At 38.2% G+C, this 26,983-nt stretch overlaps 1 protein-coding gene across 1 annotated transcript in view; it reads left to right on the forward strand.

Annotated features, from left to right (window-relative positions):
• The window catches only part of LOC117410241 (titin-like), a 368,958-nt gene that overhangs the window by 220,529 nt on the left and 121,446 nt on the right, over positions 1–26,983 (forward strand). Inside the window, exons 20-23 of the mRNA XM_059018553.1 lie at positions 459–755; positions 4,600–4,881; positions 8,168–8,428; positions 11,374–11,649. Of these exons, the coding sequence (XP_058874536.1) occupies positions 459–755; positions 4,600–4,881; positions 8,168–8,428; positions 11,374–11,649 (1,116 nt within the window). The remainder of the gene's footprint in view (positions 1–458; positions 756–4,599; positions 4,882–8,167; positions 8,429–11,373; positions 11,650–26,983) is intronic.

Raw genomic sequence — 26,983 nt, forward strand, 5'->3', positions numbered from 1 at the left:
GCCCTGTCTCCTCTCTTTCTCCCTGCATTTGTACCACAAACACACTGAGAGAGTTCCTCTATTTACACTGCTCCTCCACCCTTCTCTCCTTCTCATCGGTGTCAGTGCTGTCTGCCCTGCCTCCTCTCTTTCTCACTGCATTTGTACCACAAACACACTGAGAGAGTTCCTCTATTTACACTGCTCCTCCGCCCTTCTTTCCTTCTCATCGGTGTCAGTGCTGTCTGCCCCTCCATTCCATTTCTGTCACCTTTACACACTGAGAGGATTCCTCAATCTACACTGAACTGTTCCTGCTTTCTCATCAGTGAGACTGAATACCCCCTCTCTGTCTCCCTCTATCCTTTCACAAACACACACTGGGAATGCACAATTACACAATCTAGTGGGTAAAGTTTTTCTTTGAATGAAAGAGAGAAATGTACACTCCACTAATTCTGTTGTCTCCTCTATTGTAGCTGGCAAGCCAAAGCCTGTCCTGACCCAGGAGCCTGCAGGAGAGATATTTGAAGGAGACACAGTGACTCTGAGCTGTGTGGTTGAGGGGGGCTCTGATGGCTGGAGATATCTCTGGTACAAAGACAAGCAGTACAGCACTCCAGTGTACCAGACTAACAGCAGCAGTGGAACTGGAGCCGGATACACAATCAGTGCTGCTACTCTGTCCCACAGTGGAGAGTACTGGTGTCGAGCTGAAAGAGGGAGAAACCCATTTAACTCAGACTACAGCAATGCTGTCAATATACAAGTATCAGGTGCGTGACTGAACTGAGTCTGTAAGAAAGACGGCAGCCAGCCATAAAGAAAATTAATTTTAAAAATCACAGTATTAAAGCAAAAGAAGACTATATTGTAGCTCTATTTCCTTTAGATTAAAAATAGATATGATGAAGCAACAAAGCCATAGTGACAGTACAGACAATATACATTTTCAGAAAGTGATTAACAATGCAACACATTTATAAAGTGTTGTTTTTGCTGGGGTTTAAAACATTTTTTCACATAATATATCTATTTTTTCCCCTTATCCATAGCACTCTAAGGTCATCAGTAATCTCTTGTTCAGTATTATTAGCCTTGCAGAAATTGGGATTTTTAATGTGATTTCTAACATGATTTTCAGCTTTATCAACAAATTAACATTGACAGGGAGTCAAAGTAAAAACACATTCATAAATAAGTTAGGGCCCAATGAAATCATTTTTATTATTTTCTGATTTCAGTTTTTACCGTTTTAAAAAATGTAATTAAGTTGATTTAATTGAACTTATGTACACCGCAGGCGCAGCGAACAACACACAAACGTAACTCTAGTACAGGCTTCTGTTTCTTCCATTCGGTTTGAGTTTGTCTGCTTTTGAGTAAGAGTCCATTTTTTATTGAATTGTATTGAAAAAATATATTATTAACTTTAAATACGGGTTGTAGAAGTTAAAGAAACACTTCATTTTTTCTTTTTCCACTACAACAAAACAAATTATTGTTTTTTGTTTCTCTGTATTTGTCATCAGTTATTACAGTAAAAAAAAATTTAAAAAGATACCTACAACAGGGAGCTAACTGACTTACTTTCAATTTCTAAGCCTTTTAGCTGAGGGTTTTCCAGTTGTAAAAGTCCTTTTTGACATTCTGAAAGGCTGTTACTATATAGTGAGGTAACTTTGCTTAGTGAAAAAAAACACACAGTACTTAAGTTACCATAGCAACAACCAGCAACGTTTTTGTTTAGTTTTCTAGCCAAGAGGGGGCGGGAGGATGTGGGTCGGGTAACTCCTCCAATTAAAACCTGTGCTCAGGTCACGTGATCTGCCACTGCTAACACTGTGTTTAATGGGAGAAGGGAGGCTTGCCTCCTTTTGTAAAAAATAAAAAAAATAAAAACACACCTCCAGGACGAGAACACCGATCTGGCACTGCTAGTAGTGTAAGCACGTGTCTCTCAGCAGCCAGAATTGCTGTCATTTAGGAATACTGAATCTTGAGCTTAGGTTTACATTTTTTTTTTTTTAACATTTTAGCCACTAATGGTATTTAATGTTATTGAAAATGATTATATTATAATGGTATAATATATATATATATATATATATATATATATATAAACACGGCTTGGAAAAATAACAACCTCTGATTGGTTAAACAGCATCACATGACCGTACGTATACATAACGTATAGCACGGCTTGCATACTAATGAGCCGCTTCACACTGAATAAATCACTCCGCACCACTGCATTCTAAATTCCATGACAAACTGACATTGTATTTGTTATTAGTTACAAAACAACAGCCAAAAATGAGTGGCATTTCACCTATTTCCTTTAATATATTTAGGGATGAAACTCCACATAACTGGTACAACATCAACCTTCTGAGTGAAGACAGCAGACCATCTGAAAAATAAATAAATAAATAAAATAATTGCACCAGCAAGAGTAAACACATAACAGTAGATAAGGACCAGCTGAATGAAATAGAAGAAAACAAAGATGGACCTTCAAGCAGTATAAACCAATTTGGGGCGTGCGGTTCCGATGATATGTACCACTTCTGGGGTGGTTAAAGTTATCAAACTAATGCCCACATGTGATGGAGAACAGAATATTAGTCATATGTAATAGATAATGTAATGGATAATAAAAGCACATGACAAGGCGTGCGTTGTGTTGCGTTAAAATATGTCTGTAGTTGGGTTAATGCAACACAACGCGCAGGCCCTGGTGTGTGTTATCCCGCTTATAGAAACGGACACAATATATATATATTTTTAAACCAAACACATTTTTTAATTTTTTCAAAAAATCTAACAATTATTATATATCCTTCCACTGTGGAGAACATATACTGCCTCAAACAAGGTTGTATTTGTTGTAAACTGGAGGTTTCAATATATTATTATTATTTATTTCTTAGCAGACGCCCTTATCCAGGACGACGTACAATTGTTACAAGATATCACATTATTTTTTTACATACAATTACCCATTTATACAGTTGGGTTTTTACTGGAGCAATCTAGGTAAAGTACCTTGCTCAAGGGTATAGCAGCAGTGTCCCCGACCTGGGATTGAACCCACGACCCTCCGGTCAAGAGTCCAGAGCCCTAACCACTACTCCACACTGCTGCCCAATTATATTTTCGAGCGATGAGCGAGTCATCATTGAAATGAGGTGATTTACTCCCATGGATTTTAGAGTGAACTGCGGTGTCTTTGCCTCCTTTTCTATATCTTTTAATTATCGATAAAAAAAAATTATTGCCATTTTTAAATGCTTGATTTAGGGCTAACATTGCAGTTTATGTCAGTGCTGTTTACATAGTGATTGAGACCCACACGGAGGTCAACAAAGCTAGAAATGGAGTTCTCTTAACCAGCCGAATTACACACTGAAGAAGTTACACACATAGAATTCTCATACCAGACCGTTTAAATTTTTAAGAGAAACTGTTTTTAAGTCGATTACCATTTATCTCTGTTTAATCCAATCAATAAAAACACCAGCTGGACAAGCAGTTGTTTTTTTGTGTTTGCCTTATTTTTGTTTTCTTTGATTTCATTAAGTTGTTGACTTGTTACATCTTCATGTCGCTTGCTTTTTTTCAATGGAGGTTTTTCTTGCAATTCTAGCCACTTGTCTACTTTCATGCCTCTGAAAAAATCAAATGTTACGAAAGGAATGTCACTAACTTTAAAAAACTTTAAAAGACCTCTCACACCAGTGTGTATTTATTGCAAGTTTTAATGTCGTGTATTGATAATTTATTAATCAAACTATGCTTAGGCAAAAATAAGTTCCATCGTGCTTTGTAATATACAGTATATCTGCACGGTTCAAATTCCTCAACAGCCAATCAGCATGTAGCATCCGAACATTCCATTTTATAAGGAGAATTGATCCCTTCAGGAAGTCTTCCTTGATCTGTAACCTCTCCAGACCTTAGTAATGGAATAGTTCAGCTGAGATACTCAACTCACTAATCAGAAAAATACATTTTAACATAATCATTTGATCACAGATACGTATAATGTTTGTGCTCAAAGGTCTGTCTTTAACCATGTTAAGAGTGGATCTTCAAGTATTCTGTTTTGTAATAATATTAATAATCTTTATATCGCACCTTTTATAGTAGACCACCATCACAAAGCGCTTTACAAGATACGAGATTAGGGTGTGTGAACTATGCATCACTGCAGAGTCACAACAATGTCTCACCAGAAAGGACAATGAGGTTAAGTGACTTGCTCAGGGTCACACAATGAGTTAGTGGCTGAGGTGGGATTTGAACCGGGGATCTCCTGGTTATAAGCCTGTTTCTTAAAGCACTGGACCACACAGCCTCCTATAACTTCTTTTTGTTATTTGTTTAGTTTTTGGAGTCACACAACAGTGAATTCCTCCACTAATAAACAGGGCCTCTCAGAAGCTGAAAGCACAGGCTGCACTTTTCATTTGATGTTTACATTTGGTGAAGCTAGCGAGCCTCTGAAAGGAGATTGCAATCACTCCAGAAATACTACTGGAGAGGAGACTAGATGCTATCTCCTCCTTCAGAATTTAAAAACTCTTTCCCCTAATCCTATTCTGTTCTCTGTTTCAGAGGTTCATCCCAAGGCTGTCCTGACCCTGCATCCTGCCTGGACACAGATATTCCCAGCAGATACAGTCACCCTGAGGTGTGAGGTGGAGGGGGGATCTGCTGGCTGGGGGTTTAAACAGTACAGAGATGGACGTGAAGAGGCAGGGTGCAGTGATCAATACAGCAGGAGATATGGGGACAGCTGCACAATCAGTACCGCTCAGTATAACCACAGTGGAGTGTACTGGTGTGAGTCTGCATCAGGACAGGAGCGCAGTAATGCTGTCAACCTAACTGTGTCCAGTAAGTCATTTTCATTAAGTAATATTTAACCACACTGTAGAATAATGCACTCTGGTAGGTTAGATAGGTAGATAACATGTTTTTTTTTTGTAATTCTCTGCTTATGCATTTAACACATAATGGCTTCCTTTTAGGTTTGCTCTCGGTGTATTAGAAATAAAAAGTTAAATTGCAAATTCTAATAATATAAATACTTGTGCTTCATCCATACTGAAAAACGGTTTAAAATTATCAGAAAAAATGAATGTACTGTACCTGCTGTACGTATCTAGATCTGCTGTAATTACTTGTACCCATTCCATCCCCTCACCACGCTTCATTTTCTTGTGCCCTCTGGTCCTGGTTTCTGTACTGTGCATAAAGCATTGGTTCGGGTTAACTATGCCATCGCCTTTTAAGATCTTATAAACCTCAATCAAATGTCCCCTGATTCTTCTTTGTTCTAGGCTAAATAAATTCAGTTCCTTCAATCCATATTTGCAGCGTGATCCTAGTCTGGTTCCTCTCTGTTGAATTGGCAGGGAAGGGGTTAAATTTCTCCCTGCCAGAACACATGTGGGAATGTGGCTGTAGCCGTAAATTGAATAAATGATGATTAGTCAGTCACGGGTGCGCGGGTGAAAGTGGCCAATGATCATTTTGACTGAAACTCCTGGGGCAAATTCCTCCTTGGTTTGCTTGAAGGAGTTGTACACAACAAGCTTCAATATGAAAGCTGAAAGTTAATTTTAATAAAGAATGACAAGTTTTTAATGAAAAAAACATTTCTAAAGTAAAAATAGGATTCTGTTATTTTGCAATACCACGGGGCTTCAGATTATTACCCGTGCTTAAGCAGTAACATTTTATTTAGAGTTGTTGTTGAACTTAAACCCGTTGGCTTGCAGCAACACAAACCAACTAATATCCTTATTTAATAAATAAATAAATACATAAATAACCGTCTGAATAGAATTTAATTAATACAGAATAAAACAAACTAAACTAACAATTACCTAGCCTGTATTTAATTAATCATTTTTTGTAGTATCCAAACTGCCCAGCATCTTCTGTTACAGTCACTGCTAACGTTAGCTGTTGTAAATGGTGCAGAGCGGACTATGGTGGGTCAAACCAATGTTCGTGTACGGTGAGTTTTATTGTGGGTCTCTATTTATTTATTTATTTATTTATTTTTAATGTTGGACTCATGGCGTCTTATGAATGACTTTGCTTTTTTACATTTTAAATCATTTATAAGCAAAACCATAACATAGAATAATAGTGTGTAAAAGGTCACAAGTCATCAAGTACGTGCAGAAACATTACCGTCCCGTCCCCCCCCATATTTTTGGGTATTTCTACACGAATCATAGGAATGGAGGCCATTTTGATGGAATTCCGTCTACAGAAGGAGCACTTTCACTGATGCAGGTGTAAAAATCGGTAATCACAGGTAAGGTTAGAATTAATCAATCAATCAATCCATTTTATTTTTATATAGCGCCTTTCACGACAGGTCGCCACAAAACGCTTTACAAGGATAGAAACAATACCTATTACAACAACAACAACAAGCAGTAAAAAAGGAACAGAATAAAAACAAAACAGTAAAATATGTAAAAAAAAAAAAAAAAAAAAAGTTAGGATATATAAGGGTAAAAAAGTTAGGATATATAAGCTATATTATAAAATGGGTATTTTAAATCTCTGTGTCATGATGAAAATGGAGAGTAATATTTTACTTTAAAATGTAATGAATAAACCAAGAATTACAAGAAGTGTAACGAATCAAAACTGCACTTTCAATTACAATGTTCAATTCAACATCTGAAATTATTTTTTAATTAATGCATTTTTTGTTTTATTGGGTTTAATGGACTGTTTTTTCTAAGGTCAGGCAGAGGTGGAAGGATATTTAATAAAAATGACTTTTTTGCCTCGTGACTTATAACGCACCCGGGGTGTGTGGATATTAGAGTATATCCCTCACCCTGTCGTGCCTTATTGCTTACTTATAAACATGTGTTTTAATCTAGTTTTAAAAAGAGCAGCAGTGGGATCAGTATGGAGACAGGAGAATATCAGCTCATGTAGATGAGAATGCCAAGCTATAAAAATGTTTTTTTAGGCTAGATTTGAAAGCATCGGCTGAAAGGGCTTCTCTAATTGTGATAGGCAAGTTGTTCCATAATTTAAGTGCCATATAACTAAAAGATCTACCACCTGAATAATAGGTACAGACAGTAACCCAGCATCCAGTGATCAGAGCGGGCGATTAGGGACATAGGGTTTCATAAGAAAGTTTACAAACGAGAGGAGGCCATTCGGCCCATCTTGATCATTTGGTTGTTAGTAGCTTATTGATTCCAGAATCTCATCAAGCAGCTTCTTGAAGGATCCCAGGGTGTCAGCTTCAACAACATTACTGGGGAGTTGGTTCCAGACCCTCACAATTCTCTGTGTAAAAAAGTGCCTCCTAGTCGGTATGGAGGATCAAGACCATTTAAAGCCTTATAAGTTAACAGCAACACCGTAAAATCTATTCTAAAACTAACAGGGAGCCAATGCGGGGATGCCAGCACAGGGGTGATATGCTCTCGCCTCTTGACCAGAGTCAAAATTCTAGCAGCAGCATTTTGTACAAGTTGGAGGTGAGAAATCATGTTGTGGCTAGTCCCAATAAAAAGACCATTGTAATAATCAACCCTAGAGGATATAAAAGCATGCACTAATCTCTCTGCATCCTGCCTAGAGAGAATAACTCTCAGTCTTGCAATGTTTCTTAAATGAAAATTTTTGTAACATTTTTAATGAGTGCTTCGAAAGAGAGGTCTATATCAAATATAATACCTACGTTTTTTACATCTACCCTAAAATCTGTACAGTCCATCAAATAAAACAAACCAAATGTGTATTCTTATTAGGTCCCAGTATCATGACTTCTGTTTTGTCTTAATTTAACATTAAAAGGTTATTAAACATCCAGTTCTTGATGTCAGCAAGACAGGTATTCAAAATGTTAGCAGCAGATAAACACAGCCCTGTCTGAGGGACAAGTAAACCTGAGTATCATCAGCAGAACAGTGGAAACTAACGTCATGTCTACGAATAAGGTCACAGGTGATGCAGGTGTGTTTGTGTAAAACTGTCAGTTCCCTCCAGTCAGTGGTCAATCCTGACCCGTCTCTCAGCCCTGCTGATCTGAACTCTTTCTGTCTTTTCAGATCAATGGGTGATCCTGCAGACTCCTCAATCCTGACCTGTCTTTCAGCCCTGTTGATCTGAACTCTTTCTGTCTTTTCAGATGAAGACGTGATCCTGCAGACGCCCCCCCAGCCTGTGATTGAGGGAGACTCTCTGACTCTGAGGTGTCGTGTCCGCACAAATTATACATTTACCAGGATTGTCTTTTTTAAAGATAATGAAGAGATTCAGTCCCAGAATAACACAGAGCTGAGTGTGGATCGTGTTTCAAAGAGTGACGAGGGGTCCTACAAGTGCAGAGCGATGTGGAACTCCTCAACTTACTCTGGTGACTCTGCAGAGGTGCGGGTGTCAGTGAGAGGTAGGTTCACTCGAACATCACCCTCTTTGTCTGTAATGTCTCTCTGCTACATTAATATTGGAGTCCAGGTCAACTGTATTTAGTGTATTACTAATTTAAGGTGCTAAAGTAACAGGGCCCCTATCAAGGGCAGAGCTTTCTGATATTGTGTTCTGCCAAGATGTCTTGAATTTGTACAAATCCACAGGAGGCCATACCAGATATAGCAATAAAGAGGCTCTGGATGGATATCAATTATTAAAGTAAATGTTGGTAGGTATGAAAGTTCCCTCATGTTTTGCTTGCCTTTGTTTTGTGGTCGTTTCACCCTTTCTTGGATGTATTGTTTAGTTTCTTTTTGCCCATTTGAACATCTTACTGCAAGTATTTATTTTATTATTTTTTTATCAGAAGTTGTCCCCTGAAGAAACTTTGTTTTTCTCAGAGAGGAGCACGTTCTGTGCAGACTAGAGTCCGGTGCTGAGCTCTGCAAGACCACAAGCAGTCTGACAAAACAATACAAGCACTGCTAAATCACAATGTAGAATCATTTGTTTCAAGTTTTATTTTATAAATAATGGTATCGTACTTTTTGCCTATATGTTGTGAGGGATTGCCTTCTTTGCCACAGGTGTTCCTTCTTAAAATATACACTTGACAACCAGGATGCGAGAAAACGCTGTAGCGAGTGTTTATTATTTACAAAAGAAAAATAAAGAAAACAAAACCTAACCCGATCTCGGGTCCTATCTAAACAGATGCTTACCTAACTAATAGCGAGGCAGGCTAATCCTGATACCTCGTCTCCAAAACCAAATCACAGTCCAAATCGTAGTCCAGATACCTTATACCAATAGTTTGTTGTCCAGTTTCACAGTAATAATAATAATAATAATAAAAATAATAATAATAATAATAATAATAATAATACTAATAATAGTAATCCAGCTCCCGAACGTCACTTTCCAGCTCCCGAACCAAACCCTCACAGACATTTTAAATGGTAACCAATTACATTGTTAAACAATTGACAAATCATTAAATGAATAATTAATTTGAACTGGAGCCAACCCTGACTCCAGTAGCTTCCACCTGGTCCTAGCGCCCCCCATGTATTGTCTCTACACAATAGTAAGTATTGATTTTAAACCAAACTTATCTATTTTTACTTTCCCTTATTTAACACACAGTTATTATTTACAAAATGTATTGTTTAACCCGACTTCATTTTTGATCCCAAACTCTTTACATTATTTTCTTTGTTTACCATCCAGTTGGTTTACGTTGTCTTTTCACATTTTCCTCATTTTCTTTAACCAATCCCTCACAATATATTGTGCAACTTTATGGTCATTAATATTAAAATATATATATATATATATATTTACACTTGCAAGTTGAATACAGTAATTACATGTCTTTGCTTTTGAAATAAATGTCCAGAGTAGATTGCTTCAGCTTTTTCGTGCTTTTCTCAATGCATGCTGTTTCAATCTTGTTAACCATTTCCAGGTAATGACTGTGTGAATTTGTGATTGCCTTTCTGAACTCATCCAGTGAAGGGGTAACTGGTTCTGTGCCTTCTACGTCCTCATCACCAGAAATGTCCTCATTCTGTCCCCGTCACTGTCAATGTCACTGGTTCAATAATGTCCTCATCGCTCATAGTTGCTCATGAAGAGGCTTGGTTTTATTCAAATTCAATTTCCTCCAGTTTTGTTTATGATATTCCCAGTGTATCGCATTCTTGTCTAACAGACAGCATCTCATTCTCTTGACCACCATTTTCTGCACGCCATCCAGCATGTTTAAAGCAGTTCACATGTTTCTGACATCTGCTCCCATGCTCTGCGTGTGAATTGCATGGCTTGCAGAATGTCCACCTGGATTATGGTTGCTGCTGTCCATGCACTCATCTCTCTTAGTAGAAATGTTCTGTACCAGGATTTGAAGCATGAATAACCCCCTGGTCCATGGGCTGTAGTACACTCGTTGCATTAGGGGGGTGAAAGTGCACAGTAACTGCTTTCAGGTCTGTGAAAGGGTAGTGTCACGGCCAAGGCTGGTTACCAGAGACCAAAAGCTCAAGTTTAAGTGCTGATGCACACTTTTATTAGCAATACAGGAACAAAAAAACGAACAAAAGATTTAAACAAACACAAATCAGATTTGCACCCAAGCTGTGCTGTCCCGGTGCCCATGCTGAAAGCACAACCTGCTGCTCTCAGCCTTTCCTTTAAACTAACCCTTCCTAACAAAGGGGTTTTCCTTCCTTTATATACATGGCCATTCCCCAAATAGCACTCAATTACCTAATTAGAGAATGGCCACACCTGTAACTGTGGCAGGGATATATTTAACCCCATCTCTGCCAAATGTGCATTTACACAACTAACACATCACACTATTTACCCGTCCGCCCTGCCACACACCTCTTCCCTTGTGCAAAACACACATGGCCACCACCGGCCACCTCCCTCCTTGATTAACTCCATCCCGCGTGGGTCGGATGGAATGTTGAAGCTCAGCCAGCCCCAGTCAAGGACTAGATGGACAGGGCTGCCCTCACCAACCCAGACACCCTGTTGTCTGGTGCCAGCTGGCCCCAACATTGTCTCCTGGTCTTCTGTGGTGACCCTTGGCTTCTGTAAGGAGGTGCCCGATTAACTCCCTTTCTACCCCCTGAGCCCGGTGTCCCATTTGTCCCATCTCGGGGCTGCTCTCCAGAGAATAAAAGTGCTTCACTGTAGTCAAAATGCTCCATGTTGGTGATGTGTGTCTTACGCACAGTCAGTGGCTATGACACCGTGCCTCTTTCTATACAGGTAAGACTGTGGGCTCATATGTGGGATTACTCTTAGCACACAATGAACATTCAGTACATAATCTCTCTGTATGGCCGTTAAAGTTGTAGATCCAATTTTTGTGACAGTCAAACTCTGACTGTCCTTGTTGTCTTGTGTCAGAGCTGTTCTCCTGGGTGACTCTGACAGCCTCTCCAGGAGCCACAGTGAAGGAGGGAGAGGCTCTTAACCTGACCTGTGAGGCAGCAGTGAACAAAACCCCCCGCCCTCAACTCCACTACACCATTGTGAGAGACGGGGAGCCTGTGACTAACAGCACTGACTCTGCACTGTACAGCATAGCCAGCACTGAGAAGAGCCACACTGGGAGCTACACGTGTGCTGTGGAGTCACAGGGAGTGAAGAAGAGCAGCCAGGAGCTACACATTGAAGTGGAAAGTAAGAGCAGAAACTTTTCATAATTGACTTGATGATTGAACGTGATCTCATAGATTATAATAGGTATCATTATATTCCCAGTATAGAACCCTTAATAAACAGATCACAGAATTGCCAGCAATATCAACACATTGGATTGGAAACAAATACACTGTACAGACACTGGTTCTGTACTATATTCAGTAGTTATGTTACCCACTAATGTTTGTTTTACGATAGGTTTCATTACATTTAAAATAATTTTCTACTTTTTGACAAACAATAAAATGAAAACATACTGATTTAGCCTAATTAGTGTTAATTGACTGATTAAAATGATGGTTCAAATAAAATGCAGTTACAGCAGACAGGCATTCGAGTGACAGAGTGGCTGAAGTCTGTTCCTATAGAGCCAGTGTGAGCAGGGTAATGTTCTTGAATCCCTATCAGCTCAGTCAAGGTGTATGGAAGTCACTAGCACACACTCATACTGTACCTTCCTTCCCCCAGCGTCCTGGCACAGCACTGTTGCTATTGGCTACAGAGTGAGCTTCACTCTGATTCATTTCATTGTGTTCACTCTGCTGCTCCTTCAATACTGCAGGATCCAAGGTGAGACTCCCAGTCAGTGCACACATTTCACCTGGCCTGTCACAGCACACATGCAGGCTTCTTCCTGTGATTTCTACAGTGTGAACAGCACACCCCAGTCTTAGGGATAGTTCATTAAAAAAGAATGATTTCCTGATTAAATATACAGAGCTAATTTACAGTGTCCAAAATAAACATTTAGCAAGTTTATATAAACACACATATAACACAATTATAAGAAACAAACTGAAAACAATCTGCGTATTTGTTTTCCAGGTTCCCTGTGTATTGCTGGCGGTACATCACGGTAAGACAGTATTGACCAGTATGTGTACAGACAGGGGGCAGCACTCGCTATCTCTACCTGTCATCATCCTTTACAGCACTGAAAATGGAGATGGAAACTTTCTGATTCGCTCTTTAAGAATCCCTCTTGCAAACTCACGTTCACTTTGACCTGTGTCCTGAAATGCTGTATTGGGTTAATTTGGCTTTTTTGGTTTCCAGATTATAAAGATTCATAATCATTATTCTTTCATTCAAGTTCAATCCAGGGTATTTAAAAAAAATAACCCTTTCATTAGTAATGTCACAAAGCTGCTGCCTCGACAGAGTGTCTTTACAGTTGATACACAGCTGCTCCTTACCCTGAAATGCACTCTGTGATTTCAATGGGACTTGATTACTCTGAAGCCTAGAAGTGTCATCATCCTTTAAAGCTTTTGTTATTGCTGCAGTTGAACTCTGAGCCCTCCTTGTGTGTCTCTGACATCTGTCTCAGGAAAACCTCGGATCAGGATCAGGAGCAGTCAGCAGAGAGGATTGAGCTCTGCAGCCGTGTGCAGCACACTGGAGTGGAACTGCAATAGTATTGCACTGTCGTACTGAAGATCAGCCTGAATGCATTGTCTTAGAACTACTGTGAATATCTGTTCAAACTGCGGCTGTAGTTTACAGAAAATGACCATTGACTGGGGTATTTTCTAAGACCTCAAAACAAATGGATTATTCATTGATTGTTTGATTTAATTCATTTATTTAATAGATTGCTTGATTGCACAGTGTAACTTGAAGTGCATTACTGAATAATGTATGTATTCATAAGCTATCCTTTAGTCAATAAACTGCTATATTCTACTAGTGTTGTTCTGTATTATTAATGATACACCTTCAACATGTATTTGAACTTTCAAAGTATTGGGGGTTTGAGGTAGCAGAAAGTCATTATTATAGATATTAATGGTAATTAAATTGTGTTTCCTAACCGTTGGAAGGGGTGTGTTGTATTAAGAACATAAGAAGATAAGAAACTTCTGAAAAGTGTTACTCTCCGTCTTCCTCTTCTGTTTCTTACTTTTTAAGAGTGTGTAGCGACTTTTCAAACAGAAAAGCTAAATAACTGGACATGTACCAATCATGTGATTTCACATGTTGGTCAACATCAAAATAAACCAGGGAATGCAAGCAGTTTGATATCCATACCTTTTATATTAAACAATTTATTTATGTTTTAAAACAGCACATATCGCACACACACAAAAAAAAATTACTGTTGTTTGAACTTGCAACATGAGGTCTTTGAAAAGCCCAGGCCTTAGCCCGCTGTGCCACTGCGCTGTAGTTGAAAAACAAGTCTAATTATTAGAAACAATCTCTTAACACCAAAAATTGCTGTATTAAGAAACCTGACAGCAGACCTGAGTAGTCCAAACCTTTGACATATTAATGAAAAATTGCTTGTGAATTCAGCTACATTGAATTGTATTAGATGGATTAGATTTACATTAGCTATAACAACTGATTTGGTTTTAACATAAATCCGTGATGATATGCATCTAACAAAAGCATCAGCATTTTTTAATAAAAAAAAAGTGTTTCTAAACTAGCAAAGCATAACTTTTGCGGTAAATGAAGAGACTTGTGAACACGAAAAATGATTTTACAATGTATTGAGCAGAACTGCGGTTCTCACAGGCGGAGATGGGACCTCCCGCTCTGAACCGTAGCACTGATACCGCTGCCCAAAAGAGCCGTCTCCCTGCAGGAGCTGGTATCAGGCTTATGGCTTATGTCTTCATATTTGATTGCGTCACCTACCAGCCCTGACCCTTCCCCTGTGCACTCCAGACTCCCCTGCCAGCCTCAAGTCTGCCCTAACCAGGCTACAGGCTTCCAAGTGCATGCCGGGGGAACACCAATGTGGAGAACCGTGGTTCCTGCAACCAGGGGCTTCTCGCAGTCTGAGGTCGGACACGAACGCAGGACCTCCCGCTTTGAAGATAGCGGCAATCCCGCTGTACAAAAGAGCCGGGCTCCCTTGCAGGAGCAGATATCGGGCTTATGTCTTCATGTTTAGATTGTGTCACCTACCAGCCATGACAGCCCCGTGCACGCTACAGTATTGTTACCTGTTAAGTCTACTGTTGCCCACATACCTTTTTGACTTGTTGGACAAAGATTTAATTGATAACTGTGTACAAGCGCACCGTGACGTTTTTGGTACCACTTCCCCACATGACACAAACCTCTCCTGTGCATGTGGATAAGTGTGGGTGGGTCATGTGAGTAGTCCAGACGCAATAAGAAACTATCATCATCTATGGTTGCTGAGACAAAACCGAACCAGGTAACTACAGACCAATAAGCTTGACTTCTATTATATGTAAACTTATGGAAACTATAATAAGATCCAAAATGGAAAATTACCTATATGGTAACCGTATCCTGGGAGACAATCAGCATGGTTTTAGGAAAGGGAGATCATGTCTAACTAACCTGCTTAGTTTTTTTGAGGATAATTGCAAAGCATATGACATGGTTTATTTATTATTATTATTATTATTATTATTATTATTATTATTATTTATTTATTTATTTATTTCTTAGCAGACGCCCTTATCCAGGGCGACTTACTGTCGTAAACAAAAATATATTTCAAGAATTACAGTACAAGGAATAATACAATTAAGAGCAAGATAAATACAATGACTTTGGTTCTAGCAAGTACAAGTATGACAAAATACGATTCAATAACGGAGCAGATAAGTGTCAGTGATAGTTACATCAGGATGTAATTAAATACAAAATACTACAGATTAAATAACACTTGCCAGGATTACAGGACTCTAAAGTACAGGATTAAATGCAAAAAAAAAAAAAAAGAAATATTTAGATTTTAGATTTCCAGAAAGCTTTTGACAAAGTCTCGCATAAAAGATTAATTCTCAAACTGAACACAGTAGGGATTCAAGGAAATGCATTCACATGGATTAGGGAGTGGTTAACATGTAGAAAACAGAAAGTACTGATTAGAGGAGAAACCTCAAAATGGAGCGAGGTAACCAGTGGTGTACCACAGGGATCAGTATTAGGTCTTCTGCTATTCCTAATCTACATTAATGATTTAGATTCTGGTATAGTAAGCAAACTTGTTAAATTTGCAGACGACACAAAAATAGGAGGAGTGGCAAACACTGTTGCAGCAGCAAAGGTCATTCAAAATGATCTAGACAGTATTCAGAACTGGGCAGACACATGGCAAATGACATTTAATAGAGAAAAGTGTAAAGTACTGCACGCAGGAAATAAAAATTTGCATTATAAATATCATATGGGAGATACTGAAATTGAAGAAGGAATATATGAAAAAGACCTAAGAGTTTATGTTGACTCAGAAATGTCGTCATCTAGACAATGTGGGGAAGCTATAAAAAAAAAGGCCAACAAGATGCTCAGATATATTGTGAAAAGTGTTGAATTTAAATCAAAGGAAGTAATGTAAAAACTTTACAATGCATTAGTAAGACCTCATCTAGAATATTGTGTTCAGTTCTGGTCACCTCGTTACAAAAAGGATATTGCTGCTCTAAAAAGAGTGTAAAGAAGAGCGACCAGAATTATTCCTGGTTTAAAAGGCATGTCATATGCAGACAGGTTAAAATAATTGAATCTATTCAGTCTTGAACAAAGAAGATCTAATTCAAGCATTCAAAATTCTAAAAGGTATTGACAATGTCGACCCAGGGACTTTTTCGACCTGGAAAAAGAAACAAGGTCCTGGGGTCACAAATGGAGATTAGATAAAGGGGCATTCAGAACAGAAAATAAGAGGCACTTTTTTATACAGAGAATTGTGAGGGTCTGGAACCAACTCCCCAGTAATGTTGTTGAAGCTGACACCCTGGGATCATTCAAGAAGCTGCTTGATGAGATTCTGGGATCAATAAGTTACTAACAACCAAACGAGCAAGATGGGCTGAATGGCTTCCTCTCGTTTGTAAACCTTCTTATCTTCTTATGTTCTTATGAGTGACTTATAGTACCACTGCAGACAGACAGCCTGGCATCGTGAGCTGTCAAGGCTGATTGATGGGCTATCAGAGGCTCATTGGAACAATAGCAATGTCAACAGACAGCTCACTTGAGGAATGCAGACTGATATAATGAAACTTCAATCCGGCTGCAATTCCTGACTGATAAACACAAATAATACCGCAACATTTAATTGTTATAATATGTATCGGTCAATTTGACCACACCTGGTCGGAATAGGTATGACAGAATTTAATCTCACAAATTTTTGCAGCTATGCGATTCTTTCTTTGTCAGGGTAATTAGTACATAGATTTAGAGAAAAGTCATGAAAGCACAGCTCCGTATCTTAAACACATGCACAGCAATTTAAATTTAAATTCCAAGAAAGGTCAAAATGACCACCTTTGTCATTCTAGTGTTAAGATAACACTGCTTGGCACAGAAGGCACTTTGGCTTTTCTTTGTTGTTCACCAGAACACTTGTAAATCCAAATTTATCAAAGGTTTGGTCATGAAATATTGCATGAGATTGAGGTCAATGCCAGTCGGAATCACAACCCCATCCATTACAGTCACGAGACATCGTTTGGGAACCGCTGAGCTAGAATGTTAAGTCATCTCAAATCTGTGCTGAATGTTGTAGCTCTATCAAAGGCAACCCGTCCTCAACAACATAACGTGCCGAACTATATAAACAAAATAGAGAGGAAAAGTATAACTGACTGGAATAGTATAACTTGATCATCTAATTTATAATAGTATAACTCAACAATGTGTTTGCTGTCAATGACTGCAAACATCACACACAAGACAAGGAGAAACAGTTCTCCCAAACTTTCATTTAAACAGTCTTTACAGTTTTGTGAAAAAGCCCTGTAGTAACTTGTCACTTTATATTGTTCAGTCTCATCCAAACAATATAAAGGAGCAGTGAATACAGCTTTTCATGTACACCCCTCCCTGTGTGCATTATGTATATTGTATCATTTTTATTATTTAAAATGGCCAACGTGCCGTTCATTTTGTAAAGTGTTTTTTTTTTTTTTTGTTTAAATCTTTTATTTACTTTATACTAAATCAGCACATCAGCACTTTCATACCCCAGGCTTGTGTTCCTGGTCTGACATCACTTACAAGCTATCCTGTCCGCATGGTAAAAGCAGGTACTCTGAGCTGTGTGAGGTACCACATTTCCACTGCTAGTTATCTTTTTTACTGACACATCGCATGAGAATGAGGTTAATGCCAGTCTGAATCACAACTCCATCCATTACAGCCACGACCCTTGCTCCGCAGTAGACAATGCATGCAGGGTGAACGATGCCAGCATTGAGGGACTATTTCATTAGGTTCTGTATTTAAAATGAAATCCTGCTTATTAATTCACTTAGATTTCCTGCTGAAACTGCTCATAGACTCCAAAGAGTTTATTTAGATGCTCACCCTTTCATGCTCTTTAAACTAATGTCATCAGGAATAACAGGTGGGGTTTTTCAGATTAAAGCAGACACACTTAGGGGAGATCTGATTGTATCGAAAATGCCTATTTTGTTTCTGTATGATAAGTGTCATGTGTATGCATCAATGGTCACACAATCTGTCAAATACAATCTGTGAACATATTGCATAATTTGACTTGCATTAGCATAACGTTGGGGGGGGTATTGAATTGTCACGTATTGATACTGAACAGTGCTATTGCGCACTAGGGGCTGCACTATCCTTTTCAATTGCACCTTGTTTGGTTTTGTTTGTTAATATTCAATTAACTTTACATTTAGGCCCTCTCAGGCAAAATGAAAATACAGAAATTAACCTAGAATGCCTAATTCCAGGTTTATGAGAAATGTGAGATATACAGCAGTGTGCACATGTATTAGAACACCCCATTGCTTCTGTAGTTTTGATTTGTTGTGCATATGAAATCAAACACTGGAACTGAAAACTTTGGAAAATTGTCAATAGACAAATTAGCGATGTTGTCTTTAATAGGCCACACATGCAATTAATTTAAAATAGAAAGAGAAAAGGAACACACAGCCACAAATGGTAAAATGCTCAAGAAATTGTTTAAGATGCCTAATTAAAGCACAAAGTGGTCTAACATTTTCACACATGAGTGCCAATTGTTTCCATATCACTGAAATTGAAATTGTCACACCCAGAGGTTTTCATGCAGGCAGGTATATAAAGGATATAAATGGCGAATCCTGAGGTGTTCTAATACATTTGCACACGACTGTATATAACTTGCAGAAGAATAGTACCAGTAGGTCTTGGCTGCAGTATCCTGATCCCTCAGCATTGCTTCTGCAGTATTCTATTAACAGACAATAAGACAGTGTCAATAACTTGTATTTTTACACTGCGTCTTTACTTGTGCCCACTAGGGGGAGCTGCACCTCTTAGAAGTTATAAGCCCTTTTTAACATGCTATACGCACACGCAAATCTGCCCCATAAACGGTATGGAAAACGGTTTTATTCGACTTGTTACTCACATGAGTTTGCTCGGCAGAGGTGGTTTTAGTTTTTTCTCGCTGCGAAATTGTATTCGACATTTGCATGGAAAACTGTAGCGAGTGTATTTCTGGTCCTAGCGCCATTCCTTATCCTATTCAAGTGAAGTCAAGCTGTCTACTGCACATGCTCTTGGCCCAAGTGATCATAAAAACAAACCTTAAATGATTATTAAATGAAACTGGATGGTAACTTTACAAGTCAAGTTGTGGAGCTTGCTTTATTGGGAAAGTGGTCAAAGTAGCTGATTTGTGTCAAAAGTCACCTTGTTTACTAATTGTCTCATGCTTGGAATGTGCTAGAATTTGAAATTTCTCAAAGTTCTATGACGGTTAATTCAACAGAGGGAAGAAGCCGACTGAAGTTGATGCGGTTACTAAAACAGCTGTACCTCTTGATTGGTAGACGCCATTCCTGTTTTGATTTCATATTTGAATAGCTGAGAAGTAGAGGAAGATTTCATTTGCTCTAACTTTTTGTCTTACTTGTTGGAAAAGTGGTCAAAACGGCAGTTGTTTATAAAAAGTTAGAGACAATGTAGTTGGTGCGGTTACTAAAACAGGTGTACCTCTTGATTGGTAAAAGTTATTTCTGTTTTGATTTCAGATTTGAATAGCACAGAAGTAGAGGAAGATTCCATATCCTCTATACTTTTTGTCTTACTTGTTGGGAAAGTGTTCAAAGTAGCTGATTTGTGTCAAAAGTCACGTCGTTTACAGTAAATAGGATGTTGGAAGTCAGGGAGTTTTTAAAAAATGGGGAGCATTAGAATGTTGAAAAAGTCCCATTAAAGTGAATGAAGATGGACAAAAAAAGGACAAAAAGCTTAATAGTTTAAAAAGTATAAAATATATCAAAAAGTTGTACACAAGCACACTATTCCAGACCGGTCTACACGTTTTAAAGTTTGAACGGTGTTTGTAGCTTAAACGGTGTAAGAGGAGCAGAGTGCCACAGAAGAAGAAGAAGATGGAAGATTTAAAGTGGAGACTCTTGCTTCTCAAGCCCCTCTAATGATGATGCCTCTGAAACGACAGCGTAATGCTGCAATATTCCACGCATTTTTAACATTTGCATTACCTATAGCAGATATTGTGTATCCACTAGCCATGCAATGATGGCAAAACTGCCTTGAGTTGTTTACGTGTTTTAAATTCAACTCTTCTACCCATTCATTGGTTTTTATTTATTTCAAGTTATTTATTATTTTTGTTTTACTAAAAAATGGTTTGTTTCAAATAAAAGGTTTTTTTTTTGTACTGCTGTTTTATTTAAGAAAATGTTTCACAAAAATATTTTTCTAACAAGCTAAGAACTAAGTGGAAGAAAGTTGTTTTTAGTAGTTATTTTATTTATGAAGATGTAAAATAATTGCCATTTTTCATGTATTTTTTATAACAGGTTTAGACCATTGATAATTAAAGTGGTGTAAACTTCATTTTCTCACAAGTTATCTGAGTGTGTATTGACGCTCCTTTAAAGTCACGAAGCTCCATTTTAACAGGATTTCTTTTTTTCCCTTGAGCCTCTGTGTCAGTTGGAGCTTGTGTATATCACACCTGGGCTCACTAATAATTACAGGTGCAGCAGCCTCGTCTTTGCTGCCACCGTCTCTGTTTAATCATTGTAACGGTGGTGATAGCTGGCACAGCAACAGCAAAACGAGGAGATTTTCCATGCAGGGGTCCATCGCAAAGAAACGAAGGTATTTTTACACACAGGTTTTTCTCACAGGTTTTAGCGTGTTTACTTGGTAGATTAGTGAGCGAGTAAGAAATTATCATGGGAAATCACCTAGCGAATATATTTCACATGAGTAAGCCGAAAACTTTGTGACGCATGCAGATTAGGCTATGACGACATTAAACGTCACAGGAAACCTCTTCTATTGGATGGAATCTGCATTAGTTAGAAAACTGTTCTTTTCCTCCTATGTCGCTGCTGTTTATGTAGCAATTTTACCGAGTAAATTATAAACTCACTCGATACACAGATGGAAAGAGGGCTATAGTGACACTACAGATAAGAGGCTGGCTATGGGGATTTAACCCCAAAACAGTTCAAAGTAATATGTGTGTAGTTGTACTGTAACCCGAGGGCTGAAGCTGAAATAGCTTGTATGAAAGGGGTACAGACTGATATAAATTAACAAGGAAATGTGAGTTACAGTAACAAGAACCATGAGGAAATGCAAAAATAATGACTGAAAAACACAGCAAACCTCATTCCTGTGCCTACAGACAACAAACCCGAACAATAAAACAATAATATTAATACGAATTAATAATAATAATTAAAAAATGCAAATACAGTACATTGCAGGGGAAGACCACACAGTCATTGTGGAAATAAATAAATCAATTCTTCACCAAACAACCCCTTTGTTTTGCCATTGCTGATCCACTCTGATGTCTTGGAGCAGCTGAAGCAGCATGCCTGTCCTTGCTGCTGTGCTCTCTAAAAAGCAAGGGTTCTTCGAGGGTTCCTCAAGGAACCTTAGGGTTCTATTGCAAGTTTTATTTTTCTCAGTAAGGGTTCGTTTGGGGACCTCTGGTTGCTCTGTCTAATATAATATCGCAAAGGGTTCATTTTAGAACCCTTTATATCAATACATTGTAAATTGTGCTCTACAATATTGTTGTGTAAACCGCAATTTTTAATACACAATACATGATGAGAGAAAAAGTCTGTCATAAAAAGGTAAACACCATAAATGGTTATAATTTTGTACACTGTATTGAGAGGAAATCAAAGAGCAGATCATATTTTGCCAAATATTTAACTAGAATTTATAATAGTATATGTATGTATAATATATGCATTGTAGTTTATAGCTTCCATTTGTATCCATCTTGAACAGAACCTTTAATTGGATAAATATGTAGGAAAAACCGATACGACGTTCAACACGATAATAAAACCTCAGGGCAAGATGCCCCTGCACAACACAACACAATACAATAAATAAATAAATAAATAAATAATTAAATAAATAAAAAATACATTATGCGTTCTTAATTTACAATTCAAATTCGTTGCAAATTTGTTAAGGTGTGTTTTATTTTTCCACGCGATACGTTATTCTTTACATCTTAATCATTTGTAAAAGAAAAATCACATTTAACAACACATGTATGAAACACATTAACTAACATGTTCTGATTTGTGTTTATTTATTATATCGCTGGCAAAAGGCTGTTTGAAATGTTTTTAATACTGAATGTAGAAAAAGCGCGGTCCACGAGGAAATGCCCCAGCAACAGCGGGCGCCCTCTCGACCAATCAGCTGCCAGCGCAACCCGCAGCGCGAGGCAGGTGTTCAACGTTTCTTCACAGGACGGGAGATCTTTCTTCACGACGAGAAGCAGCTTTCTGAGAGGCGAGTAAAACCTTTTAATTACGATAATTATCTTCATTTGTGTGAATCAATGAAAAATATAAAATAAAGACGCACAGACAGCTGAAGAACATCCACGAGTAAAAAAAAAAAAAAAAAAAAAAGGTTATTTTGCTTGTGTTCATGATGCGGGTCAATGAGAGAATTTCTGAGGTAATTATTATTATTTTTTTTTTACTAAACCTGATGACGATAATCAATTGGCCTGAACTGAGAGAGGAAAAAGGAAAATATACTTATGATACTTCTGGGTAGTTTCCCCCCGCCCCCCGAGGAGTCTAGCCGGTAAAAGAAAGTGTCAAGCTTCATTAATTATTATTGTCACAATAAATTAATCGAGCCAGTAGGTAAGAATACTTTCTGACGTAAAATGTTTCATTAAGACTATTATTGTTTAATGACGATTTCTAGGATACATGAGTATTAAGTATGAGGTAAATATAAGATGTGATTCACTGCTACGATTTCTCGGGCGATTCTGGTACAAAATTAATAAAACACAAATTACTGTATCTTTTTCTCTTGACTAAATGAGACTTTTTTTTTAACGATGTTCTTTTAAAACCATGGTGTTTAATATAATTTGTCACTCATGCAAACTGAAAACAATTTTATTTTAGTACTACTGTAAAAAAAAAAACAACGTTAAAAGGCAGTACTGAATAATACTTCCTGGTAATTGTGTGACAAAGCATTAAATATTGTAGTTTACGGTGTCAATGGCACCTGGTCCATGTTCAGCACTATCATGCCTGTCCAATGCTGTTAGATCTGTCCTCATTTCTGGTAGACTGTTTGCAATTGTGCTGCTCCCATAGCTTTACAGAGCTGCAGGGATCACATATTGCATCACATGGCAGGGATGGAAATAAGACTCCTATTGCATAGCAGTTTCACCCATTCCAGGATCTTGATTAGCCACAGTGTATAGCGAACATGCTCAGGTGTGTCTTAAACTCAGTGAAACCAGGAATGTATCAAACTGCTATGCAATGGGAGTCTTATTTCCATCCCTGCCCAACCCAATTTTCATCTCTAATTCAGGGCGATGCTAAATCAGGTAGACATGTCCTAATAAAGTGGCCGGGCAGTGTATCTTAGAGAACAGCCCTTTTCAAATGCAATAAAAATAGCTTTGGACATGCTTTGACATAACTTACAAAGATTAAGAAAATCCAGGGGTACCCGGAGTCCCCTCTGTCTGTCTGTCCCCCTGTATAAGTCTTTCTACAGAGATCCAGGAAAGTACTGATTCAATTTGGATGAAACTTGGTAAGGACATTCGTTAGTGCAAGTTATTGTGCCTGCTTTTCCACTATTGTTAAATTTCCCATATAATACATATACTATGGAGGGCGCAATTTGACTGTGATTTGCCCACATATGTGCATAGAGTGGATGCATGTCATCTACTTGTTGGGGGATGAGTGTCACTGACATGCTTGTCTCTATAAAACATCCTCTCTTGTCATGGTGCTTGGTGTTTACAACACATACAGTAGCCTTTCCTGTATGCTGTGGTCACAGTTCCTCACAGAGCAGAGTGGAGAGCTGTGATCACATTCACACGTATACGTTTGATCTTTTATAAGAAAGCAGACACTGCAAACTGTGTAGAGGAAACAGACATGCAGGTCGTGCTGCTGCTGCTGCTGCTGCAGTCAAATGCTTAAGTCCATACAGAGCCAAGCTCCACAGCTCCATTCACAGGCACTTCTATTATACAAGCACAGAGCACATTTATTATAGCAGTCAAATGCTTAAGTCCATACAGAGCCAAGCTCCACAGCTCCATTCACAGAGTCAGGCACTTCTATTATACAAGCACAGAGCACATTTATTACAGCAGTCAAGTGCTTCAGAACATACAGAGCCGAGCTCCACAGCTCCATTCACAGAGTCAGGCACTTCTATTATACAAGCACAGAGCACATTTATTATAGCAGTCAAATGCTTCAGTCCATACAGAGCTGAGCTCCACAGCTCCATTCACAGAGTCAGGCACTTCTATTATACAAGCACAGAGCACATTTATTACAGCAGTCAAATGCTTCAGACCATACAGAGCCGAGCTCCACAGCTCCATTCACAGAGTCAGACACTTCTATTATTTAGCCCGCTAGTTGACCCACCTTACTCCGGATACACCCAAGGCACATCTACACAGCTCTCTGCCCTCCTCGCAACTGAGAGATATTCCACCGCCCAGTAGGTGGCGCTAATGAACTATACACGTTACTCAAAGGTTCAGTAACCAATCAGTAAAGGATCATTACAACATGTTATTGTAAACATGTCTTTGTGTTTTAAAACATCATATCTGGTTCTACACAATGTTAAATATAAAATGATAATCCATGTTTCCTATAACATGTATTTCTTTCAATGCTGTATATCTGAGACCTATGCAGCTAATGGAAATGCAACACAGGTGATATGTCTGGAATTCTTATTTGTTAGCTGTAACAATCACTTTAAGGACTGGTCTGTTAAAGCCCATTTTGATTTATTAAATCAAACTTTCAGACCATTAAACCGGTTTTCGGCTGTTTTATAAGGGTTTGGAGTTTATCCTCATTTTACAAAGCGCTGTTTCACCTAAGAGAATGTTTATAAACACTCTTCAAAAACAGTCCTTAAAAACATTCCTTAACAGTCCTTCATGTTTTGTGAAAAGGGCCTATTGTGCTTGTTTTGTCAAGCTGGCCCCAAGGGATAAGCAAATACCCCATTGCACACACATACAGTACATAAGCAAGTACACCACTGCACACACATACAGTACATAAGCAAGTACACCATTGTACACACATACAGTACATAAACTAATATCCCATTGCACACACATACAGTACATAAGCTAATACCCCATTTGTTTCAAATCAACAGGTTAGCAGATTATACTGTTCTCAAATGTAATCTGAAAGGCTAGAAGTAAATTCAAAGGAGTTATTGTGTTCACCATGTAATGAATCTCCTATCGGCTTTAAACACACAGGGTGACACGATTATTAGTACTGTCTTTTAATGCAAGCTACATAGAAATATAAAACCACAATCCATATCACCCAATCCATGTAAATATAATCATATAATCTGTAAGGAGGCTAGGAGTCTATGATAAATGATTAAAGATCTGTCAAAATGTGTTTTTACCATAGTACACTGCTGCAGTTGGCTTTTCAAAGGGGCAGAGCAGACTCCACCACTCAGCATGTGTGACAAGAATCTCCCCTTTTCAGAATCTCCCTTTGCAGTGTAAGAACATAAGAACATAAGAAGGTTTACAAACGAGAGGAGGCCATTCAGCCCATCTTGCTCGTTTGGTTGTTAGTATCTTATTGATCCCAGCCTGTCTGCATACAACATGCCTTTTAAACCCAAGATAACGGGAGGCGTGGAGCTGCATTGAAGTATTCAGGTAGTCTGCTTCCCTCTCCCTCACTTACTGCAGGATTAACTCCACATGAGCGCTGCAGTGTTGCCAGATCAGAGGTGTTCCTCCAGATCTAGAGGTTGTACGTTTCTGTTCAGGACAGTTTGCAGGTAAGAAATGGACACAGGATTTTTTGATGTGCAAATCCTTCCTTTACTAAGAAGGCATCATGCATGTTGACAGCGATGACCACTGATTTCTATAGAATCTCTTCAGACTTTAGATGCTCTTTGACTGCCTCAACACTGATTTCTATAGAATCTCTTCAGACTTTAGATTCACTTTGACTGCCTCAACACTGATTTCTATAAAATCTCTCCAGACTTTAGATTCTCTTTGACTGCCTCAGCATTATAAGGTCACTTCATGTGCAGCAGGTATTAGGGCCCCTAGACCCACATAGAGTCTGTGCTGTGTAGAGTTTGAGTGAGGGGTACAGGTCGGGCACTAATACTTGCTGCAGAGAAAGTTAATTTAGTTGTATTGGAGTGCTGTGCCAGTCACTGAATATACATTATGGAAAATGAAGACAAAAAAACATAGACAGAAACTAAAAACAAATGTAATGTTATTTTGCTGATGAGAGGTAATGTTACATTTAGCCATGGTGTGCCAATATATTACATTCATTTAGAGGTTTAAGCATTTTACAAGTACAGTGTATTCCAATTAATTGCATATCTGATAATTGCATATTCCTTTGAACTTTATAAAAGTGAAGCACATTTCTTATTAAAATGCACATGCTGTAGATTGCTGTTAATTGCATATCCCATGTGCCTAGCAATTGTATGCATTTAACCACAATAAGCAATTATAAGGAACTTATATATACAATTTAACTGTACATTCACAACTGTATGCAATTGTCAGGTATACAATTAAAAGTACCTGTATTACATTGTATAAATTACTGATAATTGCATACTCTGGTTAATTGCATAACACTTTGAGGCACACAGTCTATGTAATTAACAAGGATCTACCATAACACAACTTAACACGATGTGCCTCGTATTATTAAGTTGGATTTCAGTAATACTTGCATGAATTGTCTCTTAATAAATTCAGCAAATATTGAACATTTCACCAGCCTAA

The sequence above is a fragment of the Acipenser ruthenus genome, chromosome 60 (genome assembly GCF_902713425.1).
Source record: "Acipenser ruthenus chromosome 60, fAciRut3.2 maternal haplotype, whole genome shotgun sequence".
Classification (NCBI taxonomy): domain Eukaryota; kingdom Metazoa; phylum Chordata; class Actinopteri; order Acipenseriformes; family Acipenseridae; genus Acipenser; species Acipenser ruthenus.